The sequence below is a fragment of the Oncorhynchus clarkii genome, chromosome 6, assembly GCF_045791955.1.
Source record: "Oncorhynchus clarkii lewisi isolate Uvic-CL-2024 chromosome 6, UVic_Ocla_1.0, whole genome shotgun sequence".
NCBI lineage: Eukaryota > Metazoa > Chordata > Actinopteri > Salmoniformes > Salmonidae > Oncorhynchus > Oncorhynchus clarkii.
Window position 1 is genome coordinate 23,590,580 of NC_092152.1, and position 21,294 is coordinate 23,611,873.

Below are 21,294 nucleotides of genomic sequence, written 5' to 3' on the forward strand. Positions count from 1 at the left end.
GCAGAAGAGCAATGCAATGTCACAACATAGCTCATCTGTTCTGATTCTCACGCCCCTCACAGTGGGACTGTGAAGCTGCCGCTCAGACACGTCGGCAATCGGAGGAACACAATTGTTAAAAATCTACCTCTCCATAGACCCCACACGGCAGTCGCAGGAAGAACGGTGCTGAACAGAACAGCTGGTGTCAGGCAGGAGGCTGTACTGATTCCTATTCCCTCGGAGTACCCAGCACACCAACAGCAGCACCGTGGATTTAGAAGCACAAACAGGAGAGGAGATTGTGATGCTGAGGTCAAATCCATGAGAGACAAAGACCAGTGCACTCTCCTTCCTTTCCTCTCCCCCTGCAGGTACAGGCCAATAGAGAAATGCGTCAGTCTCCTGCTCCCATTCCCCAGCACTACAGGACTCACGCTCAAGGAGAAATTGAGCGAACAAAGTGAGGGAGGGGAGAGAGGAGGCAGGGAGAAGCGGAGAGAGGGAGGGCCCTGATTTGCAGGAGGGGAGGGCGATATGTTCTGCGGTGCTCCATCTCGCCTGCATGTTTCTGCTTGCAGCGAGGAAGAGAGAATTCTCACAGGCATAGTCAGCACAGGGCAGAGGGGGTAGAGAGCAAACATAGGAAGGGTTGACAGTGATAGGAACTTTATGTTGAGCCTATACCTTCAAATAGATGGAGAGAATGCGTGCCTGAAAGAAAGAGAGAGGGAGCAAAAGAGCAAGGAGGAGACCGGTGTAGCGGTTTTCAAGAGCCGGGGTTGTGGCTGTCAGCAGCTGTGAGCTCATGGCTAAAGGGAGGAATCACGACAGTGTGTCAGAGTTTGCCTAACAAATGTCTCCCTGACTCATACATGTCAGGTCACAGAACTCTGTCCTTTCCCACTTTCAGTACTCCACCGTTCCTAGCATTCATCTCACTGAATTAAGCCTTAGTGAGTAAGTAAGACACTCTAGTCCACATATGTCAGAGTCAAGGCCCGCGGGCCACATCCGGCCCGCAAGAAGGTTTTTTACGGCCCCTGGGATGATCTTGATTTATTATTAGAACCGGCCCGCAGCAAGCCGGCAGCCCGCAGATCTTTTACACGCACCAATACTACATTTCCCACAATGCAAAGGTGACGCACCGAGCAGTAGGCTGCTTCATTTCAATATTTATTGGCACAGCAGTCGTCAGCATCACAGTAAAATTAACTTTCAGATACCCATCAAAAATGGCAAAACGGAAGGTGGATACTGAGAACCGGGGGTTTCAAACAAGGTGGGAGTCGGAGTATATGTTCACGAAGGTAGCTGGAAAACCTGTGTGTCTTCTGTGTGGAGAAAGTGTGGCGGTACTGAAAGAGTATAATCTGAGACGACATTATGAAACGAAACACGCGGACACACACGCGGACGCAACTGTCAAGGCCAGTTTTATTTTGGCAGAAGAGATCGTTAAATCAGCCCGGCCATTTACGGAGGGGGATTTCATCAAAAACTGCATGATTAAAGTTTGTGACGAAGTTTGCCCAGAAAAAAGGCAACTCTTTTTAAATGTGAGTCTGAGCAGAAACACCATTGCCGAGAGAGTAGACCAGTTGTCCATCAATCTAAAAGAGCAGCTTGTGAAAAAGGGAAAAGATTTTATTGCATATTCCTTGGCTGTGGATGAGAGCACCGACATTTCTGACATTGCCCAGTTGTCAATTTTCATCCGCGGAGTGGACTCCAACCTAAGCGTGACAGAGGAGTTTTTGGCTTTACGTCCTATGCATGGCACAACTACGGGGCATGATTTGTATGAAGAGGTGTCAAGATGTGTAAATGAGATGGAGCTGCCTTGGGAAAAACTCGTGGGTTTGACAACCGACGGAGCACCTGCGATGTGTGGACACAGGAGCGGACTGGTGGCGAAGATACGGGAAAAGATGCAAGAGGAAAACGCGACAGGTGAGCTGACAGCTTATCATTGTATCATACACCAGGAAGCGTTGTGCGGTAAAGCCTTGAAAATGGAGCATGTAATGAGCATCATCACGCGCACAGTTAACTTTATCAGAGCCAAAGGTTTGAATCACCGCCAGTTCAAGGCATTTCTGACGGAGTTAGAAACGGAGCATGGTGATTTGCCTTATCACACAGAGGTGCGATGGCTAAGCCAGGGAAAGGTGCTTCAAAGATGTTTCGAGCTTCGTGAGGAGATTTGTCTGTTCTTGGACAGCAAAGGGAAAGACACAACACAACTCCGAGACGAAATGTTTCTGTGTGAAATGGCTTTTCTGTGTGACATTACGAGTCATCTGAATGCAATAAACTTGCAGCTGCAGGGTCGGGATCGTGTCATCTCTGATATGTACAGTACAGTGAAGGCATTTAAAACCAAACTGACTCTGTGGGAGACGCAGATGCGGAAAGAAAATTTGAGCCACTTTCCCAGCTGCCAGACCATGAAAGAGAAGCTCTCTACCAGTGCGTTCCCGAGCACACAGTTGGCTGATAAAATAGGTATGCTTGCCGCTGACTTTCGACGCCGATTTGCTGACTTTGAAGCACAAAAAAGCAGGTTGGAACTGCTCGGTAACCCATTTGCTGTTGACGTGGAAAGCTCACCACCAAACCTCCAAATGGAGTTGATTGACCTCCAATGCAATGATGCACTGAGGGCAAAATATGCGGCAGTGGGTGCTGCGGAGTTCGCCCGTTTCCTCCCCGGCACAATGCCCCAGCTGCGCATCCAGGCTGCTCAAACGTTGTCTATGTTTGGCAGCACATACCTGTGTGAACAACTGTTTTCTTTGATGAACCTGAACAAAACATCACACAGAAGTCGACTTACTGCTGAACACCTCCACTCAATTCTGAGGATTTCTTCAGCTCAGAGCCTTACCCCGAACATTGATGAACTTGTGGAAAAGATGGGACACCACCAAGTATCACCCTCAACCTCAAACAAGTGAACATTACTGTGCAATCACATATTTAGAGTTTTTACTCAGTTCAAGTTTAAAAGTTAAAATTTAATATTTGTTTTCACTGCATGTTACTTCTCCTTAAACAAAGTGTTGTTTTTGATTAATAGATTTTTGCACTTTATTTTTTTGTATTTCAATCCAATTATATTTTAAAAATATTTCAGTTGAGTGGATGATAGAAAATTGCTATTATTGTTTTTTCTTTGAAGTAAATTTAGCCCACTTTTGCTAAAATAGAAAATATAGTCTACTGATGGTGCCTTGAATACCGGTTTCTTTCATTTAATGTTCATGTTATGGGGATATTTATATAAAGGAAATTTGTCTTTTGTGTCTGTTGAAAATTAAAGATTACTGACAGAGCCATAAGAAAATATTGCTTTATTTATCTGATCATATTGTAATATATTTGTTAGGTTTTCAGTAGGTTCAATTAGGTTCACTAGACTATATGCGTCATTTAAAATTTTTTCAATGAACATTCGAACAGTCCGGCCCTCGTCTTGTAGCTGATTTTTTTATTTGGCCCTCCGTCCATTTGACTTTGACACCCCTGCTCTAGTCTATAAAACAACCGAGTACCACAGATTTATTCTCAAACAGAAACCCCCTGAGAATAAACTGGGGCAGAGGCTGATGACTGCTACTCTGAGCTGCCCACAAGTGCCCCCTGGTGGACTTCTGGAGAACAATTCTGAGGAGCATTGTTGCTTTTAGAACAGACTCCCGCCAGGAACCATCCTATAGCTGGGAATCACAGTTCTCTCCACAAACACACAGACTCAAGTTTCATCAACACCAACTATGAAGATAACAATTTTACTACCGAAAAAAAGTCTGCTAATAACAATTGTCCAGCAACAAATGACGGCCCTCAAGTCACCTCTAAACAGAGTCCACAAAGGGACATTGGCCTAATGACTTCAGTTGTATCCGTCTCGTCTGTCCTCTCCCTGGTGTCCCTGCTTTGATGAATCATCACCCATCACAGCCAGTGTAGATTAGATGCCTTAGACAGCTCATGTAGTCTGAGCCTGGTGACCATAGTGTGCACTCACACTAGGCCCAACCTCCACACCGATACAGAGAAACACTATCACCACAACATCAAGTCATTGACACGTGTTGATACTCCAAATCCACACTCACTTAACAAGGAGGTCCCCTCAACCACGCCAATAAATGGACCCCTAGTGTAAAAGACCCAACTTCATTGTACATTTTTTGCAGAAAAGCTGCTGTGTTGTTCAATGTACATGTAACCAGGTAAATGATTCTGACCCACAGTACACCATGCTCCCACATAGAGCCTGCGAGAAGAGCCCTGTGGCTTCTGGCTATTCGGCGTGGGAGAGTGGGAAATTGTGGAGACCTGGTGTCCAAGTAGGCTACACATAGCTGTGCGTGAAAACATTTCACAGGTAAGAGATTTACCTGGTTTAGTATTGTCTGTGTATGTATAGTCTGTTGTTGGTCTTGGCTAGCTTAATGTTCTGGTAGTGGTTACAACAATAACTCATTCTAGACCAGGTATTTCACACTTGTGTCTCCAGTTGGTCTACAAACAATTAAAAACTAGAATCCCTGCGGTAATTGCAGCACCACTCAGACCAGCAGGAGGTGACAGACACACAGAAAACACCATGAAGTAACACAGGGAGGGCTCATTGGGGGAGGGGAGGACAGGGAGGGCTCATTGGGGGAGGGGAGAACAGGGAGGGCTCATTGGGGGAGGACAGGACAGGGAGGGCTCATTGGGGGAGGGGAGGACAGGGAGGGCTTATTGTGGGAGGACAGGACAGGGAGGGCTCATTGTGGGAGGACAGGACAGGGAGGGCTCATTGTGGGAGGACAGGACAGGGAGGGCTCATTGTGGGAGGACAGGCCAGGGAGGGCTCATTGTGGGAGGACAGGACAGGGAGGGCTCATTGTGGGAGGACAGGACAGGGAGGGCTCATTGTGGGAGGACAGGACAGGGAGGGCTCATTGTGGGAGGACAGGACAGGGAGGGCTCATTGTGGGAGGACAGGACAGGGAGGACTCATTGTGGGAGGACAGGACAGGGAGGACTCATTGGGGGAGGACAGGACAGGGGGGGCTCATTGGGGGAGGGGAGGACAGGGCAGCCTTGTATCTGAATTGAATCTGCTTTGTAGCACAGGCTATTTACATGGTGCATGGGTCTCTGTAGTATACCAGTGGTAAAGAGGAGCACAAACACTAAAGTATTAAGACAGGTGCTTGAATAAAAGGAATGTCTATCACACAATGGGAAATGTCACTGCAGAGCCTTTCTTCAGCTATGCAAACAGAAGGCTGTCAAAATGAGCAGCACATAATCCTGAATTACAGGCCTAAAAACATGATTTCATTCCTCTGCTTTGTGCTGTAAAAAGGGGTGGAGAGATGGGCGAGACCATGACTGTCACTTTACTCTTCACCCCCAGTGACTAACTGCATTCCTACTCCACCCTACTGTAACGCACAACCTGTACACCCTACTGTAACACACAACCTGTACACCCTACTGTAACACACAACCTGTACACCCTACTGTAACACACAACCTGTACACACAACCTGTACACCCTACTGTAACACACAACCTGTACACCCTACTGTAACACACAGCCTGTACACCATACTGTAACACACAACCTGTACACACAGGTGTACACACAACCTGTACACCCTACTGTAACACACAACCTGTACACCCTACTGTAACACACAGCCTGTACACCATACTGTAACACAACCTGTACACCCTACTGTAACACACAACCTGTACACCCTACTGTAACACACAACCTGTACACACAGGTGTACACACAACCCACAACCCAATTTTTTTTCCAAATCACCAGGGTTTTCTGTGAGATTCAGCTCAAAGGTATAAACAGTGATAGAACTGAGGGGCTCCAATTGTTACCATGATGAAGCAGTGTAATTTCACTGTAGCAGAAGCTCATTTCTGAAACTTGCCCAACTTTGAGTCAAGAAATGAGGTGATTGTGTGTGTGTGTACACCTGTGTGTATAGAAATAGAGCATCAGGACTCACCCAGCTCTGTCCACCTCTCTCTCTATGTGTACTCCTGCTCCTCATCCTGGACAGGCTCCCCTCCACAGCACTGTCAGACGGGGCTGATCTACGGGACACGCTGCGAGATCTCATCCGGTTCAGCTCCTAAGACATGGGGAGCGTAGAATGAAATCGAATGGTTGCTGTTACAGAACAGTTTACTAGCCTGCTAATATTGATATGCTGGAAAGTCTAGGGGTCTTACGCCTGGTTAACTGGTCTGTAACCTGATTTAAAGAAATCAGCGTATGAGGACCGTGTTGTATGCAGGTGTATCCAGGAGACAGCAACCTTGCCTTAGGTTCAGTCTTAACGCCTCCTCAGCTAGCCCGAGCAGATTATTGTTCATTCAAAATGGTGACAGAAATACATATACAAAAATAAACAACAACAAAGGGACAAAACCAAAGCACACTGAGAAAAATAACCCTGCATCCTCCTGGTTCTGCAAGCTTGCACCCTAATCATCTTTCCATTTCCTCCACCTGTGGGCTTAATACGGCTTGGCACAGCACCTGCCCCGGTCAGTGCTGCCACCCGGGGAAGGAGTGTGGAAGTGTATCCTGGTAGTGTACTGCCCAACTGTGTGTCAACACTAAACCACCCCCCATAATCCGAACATTACACAAAAGCACTTGTACTGGTTGAATTCATTGAATCCTATAGATGCCACTGATTCACATAGCCTATGTCTCTCCTTATGATACTGTTTCTTACCTGGGAGCCCTGAGATCTCCTCTGTCCTCTGGCCTCTACCCTGTGCCTCTGGGGCTCTGAGTCCTGGGGGAACCAGGTCTGCTCCATGGGGGACCCAGGGCTGTGGGTCTCTCTCCTGGGGAAGGATGGTTCACTGGGCATACCAGACCAGCGTCTCTCTGGGACCAGGATGGGGGCCGTGGCCCTGTCCTCCAGCCCGTGGAGGAGCTGCTCCAGGCTGGGTTTATTGGCAGGCTTCCTGGGTGGCTCTGGTCCAGCCATGGGCCTATCCACTGATTCCTCATCGATGCTTAGTCTCTGCTCCCACAGCTCCTGCTGAGAGGGGGGCCACACAGTACTGGGTCGCCCCACCCTTTCTGGAGAGTGGGGGTGGGATCTCACCCCATTACCTGGGTCTGAGCCCTGGATGCCAGTAACAGGGAACACCTCTCTAGTGGGCAAGGGTTGTGTCTCGGTCTGGGACCTGAATGAGTCTATGTCCAGGATACCAGGTCTGTAGTGGTCATCTGCCCAGGGAGAGGGCTGCTTCCATCGGACACTAGGGGAGTGGGGACTGCCTCTGGAGTGCAGGTCACCCAAAGACCAGCACCCAGAGTCTAGATCCAACATTTTAGGTCTGAGAGGTAAAGAGTCCAGCACCCCCCTCTCCTGGTTCTCTCTCCTCTGCCCCTCCATTATTCTCTGTCTCTCTGCCTCCTCTTGTATGGTTACCTGTCTCATCTTCTCCTGCTCATCTCTCTCCATCTTTTCCCTTAGTCTCTGCTTTCCAAGCTCATGAAGCAGTTGTCTCTCTCTCTCATTCTGCTTCTGTTTTTCAAACTCAAACAGTTGTCTTCTCTCCATCTCCTTTATTCTCTCCAGTTCTTCTACCCTCTGTCTCTCTGTCTCTAACTCCCTTTTTCTATCCCTCTGGTTTTCCAATTCCTGTCTCTCAAAGTCCAACTGTTTCTGTCTCTGCCTCTCCAACTCACTCTGTTTTTGTCTTTCCAGATCACGTTGCCTCTCTCTCTCCAACTCTTGCACTCTTTCCCTTTCCAACTCTCTCTGTCTGTCTTCCTCCTGTTGTATGGCTTGCTGTCTCATCTTCTCCTGCTCCTCTCTCTCCATTTTCTCTCTTAGTCTCTGCGTTTCAAGCTCCAGAAGCTGTTGCCTCTCTCTCTCATTCTGCTTCTGTTTTTCAAACTCAAACATTTGCTTTCTCTCCATCTCCTTAATTCTCTCCAACTTCTTCTGTCTCTCTAAGTCTAACTGTCTCTGCCTCTCCTTTTCAAACTCTTTCTGTCTCTCTAAGTCTAACTGTCTCTGCCTCTCCTTTTCAAACTCTTTCTGTCTCTCTAAGTCTAACTGTCTCTGCCTCTCCTTTTCAAACTCTTTCTGTCTCTCTAAGTCTAACTGTCTCTGCCTCTCCTTTTCAAACTCTTTCTGTCTCTCTAAGTCTAACTGTCTCTGCCTCTCCTTTTCAAACGCTTTCTGTCTCTCTAAGTCTAACTGTCTCTGCCTCTCCTTTTCAAACTCTTTCTGTCTCTCTAAGTCTAACTGTCTCTGCCTCTCCTTTTCAAACTCTTTCTGTCTCTCTAAGTCTAACTGTCTCTGCCTCTCCTTTTCAAACTCTTTCTGTCTCTCCAACTCGATCTGGCTCTCCCTCTGCAGCTCGTGCCATCGCTGTCTTTCCAGCTCTCTTTGTCTCTCACTCAGTCTCTCGTTCTCCAACTCATTGTGTCTCTCTCTTTCTAATTCTTTTAGCTTTTCCTTCTCTCTCTTTCTTGCATATTCTAACGGTTTCTGTCTCTCCATGTCCAGCTGTGTCCGTTTCTCCCTCTCAAACTCCTTGCTCTCCCTCTGCCATTCTTTCTCCCTCTCCAACTCCTTGCTCTCCCTCTGCCATTCTTTCTCCCTCTCAAACTCCTTGCTCTCCCTCTGCCATTCTTTCTCCCTCTCAAACTCCTTGCTCTCCCTCTGCCATTCTTTCTCCCTCTCCAACTCCTTGCTCTCCCTCTGCCATTCTTTCTCCCTCTCCAACTCTTTTACTTTCTCAAGGTCTACTTGTTTTTGTTGTTCTATTCCCAGCTCCTCCCTCCATGTCTGTCTGTCCCATGCCGTTCCTCTCTCCCTTTCCTGTGTTTGATTCCGCTCCATCAGTTCTTCTTGTTGTTGACCTTGGGAGCTTTTTCCAAAAGCTTCATCTAGAGAGGGGTTCCTTCGTACTTGTAAGACCTTCCCTTGAGAGCCCCATTGTCCAGACTTCATCGAGAAATTGTCAAAGGGAACTTCCACGTTCCCTCTCTCGGTTTCCTCGTCCCCAATGGATACAGCTTCCTGGATCTGACCAGTCAGAGCAAAGTAGGTGGCCCTGGGCTTGGGTGGCTGCTCATCTGCCTCCAGCATTTTCAACCGCTTCGGTGCTGCCACTTCCTCTCTCTCCCTCTCCTGTTCTCTCGGCTTCTCCCTGTCTACATCCATTTGCATCCTCCTCTCCGCTTCCCTCTGCCTCTCTTTCTCATCCTCCTTTCTCTCCCTCTCCTTTTCCCTTTGTCTTCCTTTCTCTACCTCTGCCTCCCTACCCATCTCAGTGGTATTCCACTTCTGCAGAACTCCAACCCTCAGGTAGTGTGGTCCCTGTTCCTGTTGGGAGGCTGGTGCTCTCCTTTGAGCCAAACTGAGGACTCCTTGGACCTGAGCATGCCTCTCCTCCACTGGCTCAGCCCTGGCTGACCGATTCCCCTCAGAACGCCTGGAACGGAGGGTCATGGCTTTGTCCTCGAGCTGAGCCAAAGGGACACTCTCACTAACGGCTCTCCTCTCTCCCACCGCCTGCACAGTGTCAAACAAGTGCTCTACAAGAAGTGGACTGGAGGGAGACACAGGCTTGCGGTAGGTGGCGGTGACCAGGCTGCCGTCGTTCTCCCCATCCCCAAGTTTGAGGGACACACTTCTCTTGGGACAGCCCTTTGTGGCACTCTGTGCCCTATCCTCCTCCATCACCAGCACGCTGTGTCTCTCCACCACATTCTCAAACAGGGCTGCTCGCACCGTCTGTGCCCCACTGCTGGGGCAGCTCTCCATCCATCGCCCTGCTTCAGTCAGTACTGCTGAAGGGTCAGAGGTGGTCTGGGTGGGCTGCTCTTGTATGCCTCTGATGTCGTCATCCACCTTTTTTTGGTCACTGAAGGTGTAAACGGAGTCCTCCACCTAAAAATAAGTCATTTAATGAGTTTGGTTACATTAAGTCAGACAGTCTGTGGGCACTTCTGCAATAATCCTTATGAGCACTGCCTTGACAAGCTGCATGTCATCTCAAATCAAGCTTTCTTCAATATTTATTCACTGGTTATTAATTTACTTATGAGTGCTCATGTCAATAAACCTAACTATGGATAAGAAATTGATAAGGGGACAATTTTCTTATAGCTGAAAGTCAATATCATCTGCCATTGTCTTTCAATAAGTTAATTTCAACAGATACACTTAGCTAGTGGATAATACAAGATCTGGGAGTGAACGTGTCTGTTGGACAAATAGTCAGATTTGTTTGAAATATTACATAAGGACAGAGAAAGAGAGCGTGATACGAAGTGAAGTGACTGAGCGAGGCATTGTGTCTGGGAAGAAAGGGGATCCCACTCCTATTTGTTGGGTCCATAATGCTGATGTGGTAATCAAAGCCTCGCCATGTTGACCTTTACCCCACTGCTTCACTCCCCGCATGTTTCATAACCAACACACAGAACCAGCAGAGATGACGAATGCCCCAGGTTAGGTTTCACAGTTCTTTGTACCTCTGTGGCAGTGGTGTTCCTTTTCGCTTCCATGCCCCATTTTCCTACGGGACATGCTTTCCCATAACTAGAGCAAAGACTGATTAGGAGAAAATGTTGTGTCCAGGTTGTTTGAGAGACGAATTGCAAATCAGAAATTCCTTGAACATAGTCCTTATAGTGGAAACGTTGCACGAAGATCAAGTTATTTTTTGGGGCTTACAGTGGCAAACACAGAAACTATATAAATACATTACATTTTCAAAAATCGAAACTAGTAAAAAAAAACAATGAAATAAAGGAATATAGAGTGGGGCAAAAAAGTATTTAGTCAGCCACCAATTGTGCACTCCCACTTAAAAAGATGAGGGCTGTAATTTTCATCGTAGGTACACTTCAACTATGACAGACAAAATGAGGGAACAAAAATTCAGAAAATCACATTGTAGGATTCTTAAAGAATTTATTTGCAAATTATGGTGGAAAATAAGTATTTGGTCAATAACAAAAGTTTATCTCAATACTTTGTTATATATCCTTTGTTGGCAATGACAGAGGTCAAACGTTTTCTGTAAGTCTTCACAAGGTTTTCAAACACTGTTGCTGGTATTTTGGCCCATTCCTCTATGCAGATCTCCTCTAGAGCAGTGATGTTTTGGGGCTGTTGCTGGGCAACACGGACTTTCAACTCCCTTCAAAGATTTTCTATGGGGTTGAGATTTGGAGACTGGCTAAGCCACTCCAGGACCTTGAAATGCTTCTTACGAAGCCACTCCTTCGTTGCCCGGGCGGTGTGTTTGGGATCATTGTCATGCTGAAAGACCCAGCCACGTTTCATCTTCAATGCCCTTGCTGATGGAAGGAGGTTTTCACTCAAAATCTCACGATACATGGCCCCATTCATTCTTTCCTTTACACGGATCAGTCGTCCTGGTCCCTTTGCAGAACAACAGCCCCAAAGCATGATGTTTCCACCCCCATGCTTCACAGTAACTATGGTGTTCTTTGGATGCATTTTTTGTCCTCCAAACACGACGAGTTGAGTTTTTACCAAAAAGTTATATTTTGGTTTCATCTGACCATATAACATTCTCCCAATCTTCTTCTGGATCATCCAAACACTCTCTAGCAAACTTCAGACGGGCCTGGACATGTACTGGCTTAAGCAGGGGGACACATCTGGCACTGCAGGATTTGAGTCCCTGGCGGCGTAGTGTTTTACTGATAGTAGGCTTTGTTACTTTGGTCCCAGCTCTCTGCAGGTCATTCACTAGGTCCCCCCCGTGTGGTTCTGGGATTTTTGCTCACCGTTCTTGTGATCATTTTGACCCCACGGGGTGAGATCTTGCGTGGAGCCCCAGATCGAGGGAGATTATCAGTGGTCTTGTATATCTTCCATTTCCTAATAATTGCTCCCACAGTTGATTTCTTCAAACCAAGCTGCTTACCTATTGCAGATTCAGTCTTCCCAGCAGGGCTGCAGGTATACAATTTTGTTTCTGGTGCCTTTGACAGCTCTTTGGTCTTGGCCATAGTGGAGTTTGGAGTGTGACTGTTTGAGGTTGTGGACAGGTGTCTTTTATACTGATAACAAGTTCAAACAGGTGCCATTAATACAGGTAACGAGTGGAGGACAGAGGAGCATCTTAAAGAAGAAGTTACAGGTCTGTGAGAGCCAGAAATCTTGCTTGTTTGTAGGTGACCAAATACTTATTTTCCACCACAATTTGCAAATAAATTCATTAACCATCCTACAATGTGATTTTCTGGATTTCTTTTCCTCATTTTGTCTGTCATAGTTGAAGTGTACCTATGATGACAATTTACAGGCCTCTCTCATCTTTGTAAGTGAGAGAACTTGCACAATTGGTGGCTGACTAAATACTTTTTTGCCCCACTGTACTGTATTCACAAAGCTTTAACTAAGTTAACACCATCTTCAAATGTTGCTCAAACAAACAGTGACCGTAAAACAAGACAGGAAACAAAAAGTACAAGCACTTACCAATCCCCCAGTGTTGTGACTGAGATCATTTAACAGGCTGATTCAATTTATCTATCAACATCTTTGGTAATTTGCCAGTAAACTCAAATTGGATGGGAATTAGTAAATTGCTGGAATGGTTCTCATTCTGTTTTATAGCAAACGATACCACTTTATTTTGTGTCACTAGCTCAGTTTCCTTCCAATTGGCGACAGATTTTCATGCATATATTCAAGAATCTGCATAAAAACAATGAGCATTTCCCACGAGAGATGCTTTTCCATCAATTTGACTTGTTGTGGATAAAAGGCTGTGCGTGATGACATAGTACACATAAAAATAACTTCTGCGGTTAAATTTCCATTAAAAAAAATACAAGTGAAAAGGGTTTCCATCACACTTTCAACTCCACTGGTGGTTTTCTCACGACAAAAAACGATTGCGTTAAATATGCCCACTCTGGTATTGTGACGTGCGTCCTGACCAACAGCTCGCATATATAGTGCAGGTATAACCTACATGATGAGATTATAATATTTCTCAAACGGCAGCCAAGTATTAAAAGGTCAAATGTCAAATAGGGTGCATTGTGAAAATATTCACCCCCCTTGACATTTTTCCTATTTTGTTGCCTTACAACCTGGATTTAAAATAGATTTTTGGGGGGTTTGTATCATTTGATTCACACATCATACCTACCACTTTGAAGATGCAAAATGTATTTATTTATTGTGAAACAAGAAAAAATGACAAAAAACTGAAACCCCCCCCAAAGTCAATACTTTGTAGAGCCACCTTTTGCAGCAATTACAGCTGCAGGTCTCTCAGGATCTCTCTCTATAAGCTTGGCACTTCTAGCCACTGAGATTTTTGCCCATTCTTCAAGGTAAAACTGCTCCAGCTCCTTCAAGTTGGATGGGTTCCTGCTGGTGTACAAAATTCTTTAAGTCATACCACAGATTCTCAATTGGATTGAGGTCTGGGCTTTGACTAGGCCATTCCAAGACATTTAAATGTTTCCCCTTAAACCACTCGATTGTTGCTTTAGCAGTATGCTTAGTGTCATTGTCCTGCTGGAAGGTGAACCTCCGTCCCAGTCTCAAATCTCTGGAAGACTGAAACAGGTTTCCCTCAAGAATATCTCTGTATTTAGCGTCATCCATCATTCCTTCAAGTCTGACAAGTTTCCCAGTCCCTGCTGATGAAGAACATTCACACAGAATGATGCTGCCACCACCATGCTTCACTGTGGGGATTTGGTGACCACCAAATGTGTTTGCTTAAAGATAAAAATAAGCAATGGCTTTGTTCTGGCCCCTCTTCCGTAAAGCCCAGCTCTGTGGAGTGTATGGCTTAAAGTAGTCCTATGGACAGATACTCCAATCTCCACTGTGGAGCTTTGCAGCTCTTTCAGGGTTATCTTTGGTCTCTTTGTTGCCTCTCTGATTGATGCCCTCCTTGCCTGGTCCGTGAGTTTTGGTGGGTAGCACTCTCTTGGCAGGTTTGTTGTGGTGCCATAATCTTTCCATTTTTTAATAATGGATTTAATGGTGCTCCATTGGATGCTCAAAGTTTCTGATATTTTTTTATAACCCAACCCTGATCTGTACTTTTCCACAACTTCGTCCTTGACCTGTTTGGAGAGCTCCTTGATCTTCATGGTTCCTGCTTGCTTGGTGGTACCCCTTGCTTAGTGGTGTTGCAGACTCTATCTTGTGACAGATCATGTGACACTTAAATAAAGTCCACCTGTGTGCAATCTAACTAATTCTGTGACTTCTGAAGGTAATTGGTTGCACCAGATCTTATTTAGGGGCTTCATAGCAAAGGGGATGAATACATACGCACACACCACTTTTCAGTTAACTTTTTTGAAACAAGTAATTTTTTAAATTTCACTTCATCAATTTTGAATATTAAGTCTATGTCCATGACATGAAATCCAAATAAAAATCTATTTAAATTGCAGGTTGTTATGCAACAAAATAGGGAAAACGCCATGGGGGTGAATACTTTTGCAAGGCACTGTATTTGTCCTGTTTTACATATGTACAAGTGTGCAACCTGTACAAGTATGTGTGTGAAATGGAAACATGTTTTTTTGCATATCCCACTCCCCCTGAGACACCCTCAGAGAGTGGGGTCGCGGCCAGGGATCAGTCATTATTAACGCCGATGCTGGAGAAATTAGGGCTAAGTGCCTTGCTCAAGGGCAGATCAGATTTTTCATCTTGTCGGAAATTCGAACTAGCAACCATTACTGGTCCAACTCTTTAACCGCTATGCTACCTGCCACACATCATGATATTTATTTGAAAGCAGCATCAAGCTAAATCACTTTGCACTTTCACCACCCTGTGAAGTTCATCATAACGTATTTCATCTGTAGCTTAATAAACTGCATGCTTTCCCAACTCGTAGTTGGAAGACCACACAACATGCCATCACGTGACTTCAAGTTTACTTCGATATAATGGTTATTATATCAATATTTGCAGATAAAAACATTTACACCGCCATTTCTTGCATAATTAATTATACCGACACAAAAAGATCCCACCTTGTCTAGCGTATTTTGTTTTGTCGACATTGGTCAAGTTTACAGACAACTTAGCTGTTTCCATCGGGCGTGTTGTGACAATTATCAGACATTTTATCTGTACTTCACTCACATAAAAAGGTTGGATGGAAACCTGGTTAATGAAGACCAGGGATTAAAAATCTAATTCGCATTTGGAGAAACAGCACCACTGTTCGTCGCAGCGCCTTTGTTTTGAGGTGAGGAGTGTCTGGCAGGTGAGGAGTGTCTGGCAGCGTGGTGTTTTGAGGTGAGAAGTGTCTGGCAGGTGAGGAGTGTCTGGCAGGTGAGGAGTGTCTGGCAGCGTGGTGTTTTGAGGTGAGGAGTGTCAGGCAGCGTGGTGTTTTGAGGTGAGGAGTGTCAGGCAGCGTGGTGTTTTGAGGTGAGGAGTGTCTGGCAGGTGAGGAGTGTCAGGCAGCGTGGCGTTTTGAGGTGAGGAGTGTCAGGCAGCGTGGTGTTTTGAGGTGAGGAGTGTCTGGCAGGTGAGGTGTGTCTGGCAGGTGAGGAGTGTCTGGCAGCGTGGTGTTTTGAGGTGAGGAGTGTCAGGCAGCGTGGTGTTTTGAGGTGAGGAGTGTCAGGCAGCGTGGTGTTTTGAGGTGAGGAGTGTCATGCAGCGTGGTGTTTTGAGGTGAGGAGTGTCTGGCAGATGAGGAGTGTCTGGCAGCGTGGTGTTTTGAGGTGAGGAGTGTCAGGCAGCGTGGTGTTTTGAGGTGAGGAGTGTCAGGCAGCGTGGTGTTTTGAGGTGAGGAGTGTCTGGCAGGTGAGGAGTGTCAGGCAGCGTGGTGTTTTGAGGTGAGGAGTGTCAGGCAGCGTGGTGTTTTGAGGTGAGGAGTGTCAGGCAGCGTGGTGTTTTGAGGTGAGGAGTGTCTGGCAGTGTGGTGTTTTGAGGTGAGGAGTGTCTGGCAGGTGAGGAGTGTCTTGCAGTGTGGTGTTTTGAGGTGAGGAGTGTCTGGCAGTGTGGTGTTTTGAGGTGAGGAGCATCTGGCAGCATGGTAAAATAAATTGCAGTACATAGTCTGCTGTTCTATCTTATAAAACAGTGTTGGTTGTTTGCAGTAACTTCATTGTTGTTGTAATATCGCAAACAAACATGGCAGTTTCACCAAGTAAGGATTCTAGCTTGAACTGTTACCTCGTTGCTTGCCTGTCATAGACAGTAGTGTTTCAACTGGGTTTGCCTGGTAGGCAGAGGAGTTTGAACAATTCTCACTGCAATCCTACACCAAACCACCTACACCAGATTAACCTAAGCAAATCCCAGAGCCTCTCTTACCCTCCTTTGAGGATCAGTGTCACTCTCGTGGCGGTCTGTCGCCTCATTGGGGGAGGGACTGCCGAGGTCTGTGGACTTCTCAGAGCCAAGCCTGATGAAGAGAAACACACATATCACATAAGACATGCCAATGGGAGAGACATAAAAGGACTGACAGTGTGGTGAGGAGCTCCTACCTTTTGGTCAGGTCAGGGGGCAGAGGGTGGGACTTGAACTGTGGTTTAACAGCAGGGGTCTGGGCTGGTGGTGAAACAGTATCTTCAGTAAGCTTCCTGGTTCGCTGTTTAACACCATCCAATGTTACATCTGCCTCTTGGATGGGCTGTACTGGAGAGTTAGACCCTGGTCTTTGGGCAGCAACACGGAGAGGAACCACAGGAGAGGAAGAAGAGGAGGAATCAAGCAAGAGACTGATCCGTCTCTTAATGCTGCCTCCACCCTTTCCCTCATCATCCTCTTCTTCCTCTGTTTTCTTCCCTCTCCCTCCTACAAGGGCTGAGGGCTTGCTGTCTGGGGCCGGTGGTGTAACATTGGTCCCCTCTGCTCCCTTCTTCTTCTCTGTCCTCCGTAGCGGTTCCCCTGGAGTGTTTTCCTTGCTGTCGGTCTTGGCAGGTCGGCCGTGGTGCAGCGACAGGCCAATGGACTCAAACTTGGAGGTGAGGTCGGCTGAGAGGGGACGTCTCACTGCCCAGCGAGTAGCTGGGGTGGGCGACTCAGCCTGAGTGGGAGAGGGCAGGAAGATGGCCGACACAGGTCTGGGCCTGGAGGCTCTAGACTGGGATCGGAGTTGAACTGTGACCTTGGGCCCTTCATCCCCCTTCCTTTCCTCCTCATCTTTCCCTATCTGACTGAGGAAGCCCATAGACTTGGCTCTGGTCATAGAGGCTGCCCCAGCTCTGATACTGGATGCTGTTTTGTTCCTTTCCTTCTCCGGTTTGGTGGATCCGGACCATTCTGCTGAAGGCGGTTTCTTAGGTCCACGTGAGTGGAACAAGCCTGCCGCAGCTGGCTTCTGACGTCGCACCGGTTGGGAGGTAGTTGGTTTGCTGGGGTCCCCAGGGGTTAGAAGAGGGGCAGGTTTGAAGGGCTGGGCTACAGGCTTCGTGGTTTGTCCCATGCTCAACTTATGAGAGGGTTTGTAGGAGTTAGGAGCAGGACAGCTGGGGTTGGTCGGCCCTGGCCTGTGTTTGCTGGTGACATTCGGCTGCTGAAGTTTTGGGGTGCTGGGTGAGTCAGGTTTGTAAGAAGTAGGGCGAGTGGGCACTGGTCGGGGGTTGGTATTCGGCTTAGGCGCAAGTATGGGCCGGATGGTGGGGTTTTTCTCCACAGCGAAAGGTTTGGGAGTGAGCCGTGGTTTGGGTGTAGGGACAGGCTTACTAGGCTCTGGAGTGATGATGAGGGAGGCCTGGGTGTTGGAGGGACCCTCCATGAGGCTCTTGTTGCTGGAGTCAGACAGAGGGCTGAGATGCAGTCGTCCCCCTACACAAATCCTTTCCACCTCCCCAGTCTGCACCTCCACTTGTGCAGCCATCCCTGTGGAAAAACACCTAGGGAGAGGAATGTACAAATCTCTATCAGCACCTTTGGCCATTAACTGTTGGTCTAGCAGTAAAACCATAAACAAAGTCCAATAAATGATCTATTCAGCGAGTCATATTGCCACTCCTTTCTCTGATGCAATGCACTGACTGTATTACGACTGGTGCATTCACATCAGGAACATGGGACAGAGGAAGTAAAGGCTTTCTTGGTTATCTGGGCACTACTCTGGACTTTGCCTTGTTAGGCGTCATGCACCCAGAGATGTGGCTGGCTGCTCTAGAAGCAGGTGGGCTGTTAAACACAGGCCATTCATTAGTATGGCAGGCCTCAGCCAGGGGGAGAGGGAGAGATCCATCACCTCTGGAGGGTTCAGTTCCCCGGGTACGGGGAAGCGTTCAGTTCCCCGGGTACGGGGAAGCGTTCAGTTCCCCGGGTACGGTGAAAGGTTCAGTTCCCCGGGTACGGTGAAAGGTTCAGTTCCCTGGTAGCATCGTTTCTATCTACTGTTTCTCCATCTGCCGCGACTGGGTCTGGGTCTGTGTAACCAGTACACAAAGTCTGAGACATCGTGAGCTTGGGACTATAAGGTTCTATCTGCATTTTTGTCAAAATGTAATTATTGACATAGAAACGGTGAACTATATAGTACTCTAAATTCAAAATAAAAATAGCTGTCACCATTCAAACCAATTAGGGTTTGGAACTTTAAAGCCAATTATCTCAGAATCATCTTTTTGCAGATAGAACCTTGTAATCCCAAGAACTCAAAATATAGATGTAGCTACAGGTGAGACAGCAGAAATCCTGCCAGCACAATGACCGTCTGACGCTCCTTTTGAAGATCTACAGTAATCTGAAGATTACAGAGCTGCACCAGACAGCAGTAACAGTGAGGCAGGAAGGCTCACTCTCCTATGAGTGTCATTGTTGTCTTTTCCATTCAGTCAGTGTAGTAATGCAAGGCAGGTCTGGCCTATGGCAGTAAAAGGGGAATTCCATTGAAAAGCTACACAAGTAATTAGATATTCGGCTCCTCCCCTACTAAAGTGCTCTACTAGTACTGAGGCGGTCACTACATTATCAGCCGGTGATTGTCAAGCGAATAATTGTTGGTCTAACAGTAATTGACTGTTAATTAACGTACAGTAAACACAATCATATCACAAGTTCCCATCATCAAGAGGGAGAGCATTTCTCACAACAACCGCAATAACATCTGCTAAATATGTGTATGTGACCAATAACATTTGATTTGAGAGCAAAAACATCAAAGCAACCATGTTTGGTGGACTGCTGCCCTTTAAGAGGCTCCTGCAGATCTGATCATGTATTCCACATGTTCTTCTCTTGAGTTAGGCTTCTCTGTAAGGGATTGACTGCTCTCCTACGGTGTGAGAGTGGCGACACAGAACTGTTTGGTGGTGCAATTATCCAATTCTGCTTGGACTGTAGTTCAAATAAAATGTCCTGGGTCGCAAATGTTATTGGTCGCACACACGTCCTAGTTGTTGTTATGGGCAATCCCATCATCACTCACTTGACTGGCTGTCAACCGTCTGCAGTGGAGCCCTGGTTTCTGTGGTAACCACTCAGTGATGTCATATCACACTGGGGTAAGGAGTAGGTGCCTGGGGAGAGAGCACAATTTGGTGTCATTACAAAGGAAGGAACTCTGTTTCCTGTAACATTAGACCCTGCGGTTGCATACATCAAAGTGTAGCACAGACCTCAGCATCGTTACTATAGTCTCAGACCTCCCACCGGAAATCCACTTAGCATTTTTCATTTATGGAAACACACAGACAGATAAATACCCTAACATACATTTTGAAGGATGTAAACAAAAACTGTAGATTTCACAACTTGCATAATAGATAAAACATGGAGAAGAGAAAGAAAAGAAAGGAGAGTAAAGGGAAAGAGTATCCTACTGCTAGCAGGGGGCTGATAAATTGAGGCAGTGGTTGTTGACAGGAAACACTTTTGCAAAGCTGGAATGCTAAACATTCCCTGTAGATGGGTCCAGCAACACAGCAGGGACTGGAGGAAAAACCACTGGCTGGAAGAATTGCACTGCACAACCACAATTGCCCTTGCAAACAGCTCATTTGCTTTTTAAAGTACAAACACAAATTTCTAATCTGGACCAGATCTAACCAAGTTCAATTGAGTAGGGACTAGCCTACCTTTCACCTAGAGACAAATGAGGTAAAAACATAGAATGAGTCCTGTTATGAGACAGATTCAAAATAAGCTCATCGCAACTGGGGAAGAGAATATAGTAGATAGATATGTTTGAATGTATGCCAAACAAAAAACATTAATTTCATAGTTTAACAAACCAGTGGTTTGTGACAATTATGATTTCCCATTGTAGCCAATTCAATTGCAGAAATTATGTTATAGATTTTTGAGTTTCAAATCGCTTCATAAAAAAGAAATGACAGGTCTAACTCGACCTGTTACTTCTGTGAATGTTCATTATCCTCCCTCCTCATGAGGGAGAGAATTTAGAAAATATACTGAACAAAAATATAAAATCAACATGGAACAATTCCTACGGTTTTACTGAGTTACAGTTCATGTAAAGATATGAGTCATTTGAAATGAATTCATTAGGCCCTAAACTATGGATTTCACATGACTGGGAATACAGATACGCATCTGCTAGGTACAGACACCTTTAATAAAAAGGTAGTGGCTTGGATCAGTCAGTATCTGGTGTGACCACCAATATCCTCACGCAGCACAACACATCTCCTTCGCATAGAGTTGATCATGCTGTTGATTGTGATCTGTGGAACATTGTCCAACTCTTCAATGGCTGTGTAAAGTTGCTGGATATTGGCAGGAAATGGAAAACGCTGTCGTACACGTCGATCCAAAGCATCCCAAACATGCTCAATAGGTGACGTCTGGTGAGTATGCAGGCCATGGAAGAACTGCGGGGGACATGTTCAGCTTCCAGGAATTGTGTACAGGTCCTTGCGACATGGGGCCGTGCATTGTCATGCTGAAACATGAGTTGATGGCAGCGGATGAATGGCACGACAATGGGCATCAGGATCTCGTCGCGGTATCTGTGACGATGCCGAACTGCATTCAGGTCAAGACCCTGGTGAGGATAACGAGCATGCAGATAAGCTTCCCTGAGGTGGTTTCTGACAATTTGTGCAGAAATTCTTTGGTTGTGCAAACAAACCCACAGTTTCAACAGCTGTCCTGGTGGCTGGTCTCACATCCGCAGACCATGTGTAACCACGCCAGCCCAGGATCTCCATATCCGGCGGGATCATCGTTCGAGTTGCCAAACGTCAGCCTCGAAACCAGAATGACTTGGAGAAGATCTGCAAAGAGGAGTGGGACAAAATCCCTCCTGAGATGTGTGCAAACCTGGTGGCCA

The 21,294-nt window shown here is 46.5% G+C and overlaps 1 protein-coding gene across 4 annotated transcripts in view; it reads right to left on the bottom strand.

Annotated features, from left to right (window-relative positions):
- Positions 1-21,294, bottom strand: part of LOC139410827 (plectin-like) — a 39,447-nt gene that overhangs the window by 13,873 nt on the left and 4,280 nt on the right. For all 4 annotated transcript variants that reach the window (XM_071156372.1, XM_071156374.1, XM_071156371.1 and 1 more), the window contains 5 exons: positions 19,429-19,519; positions 16,526-17,896; positions 16,350-16,440; positions 6,759-9,947; positions 6,021-6,146 (listed from right to left, as the gene is read on the bottom strand). In XM_071156372.1, the coding sequence (XP_071012473.1) occupies positions 6,021-6,146; positions 6,759-9,947; positions 16,350-16,440; positions 16,526-17,880 (4,761 nt within the window). In that variant the 5' untranslated portion in view covers positions 17,881-17,896; positions 19,429-19,519. The remainder of the gene's footprint in view (positions 1-6,020; positions 6,147-6,758; positions 9,948-16,349; positions 16,441-16,525; positions 17,897-19,428; positions 19,520-21,294) is intronic.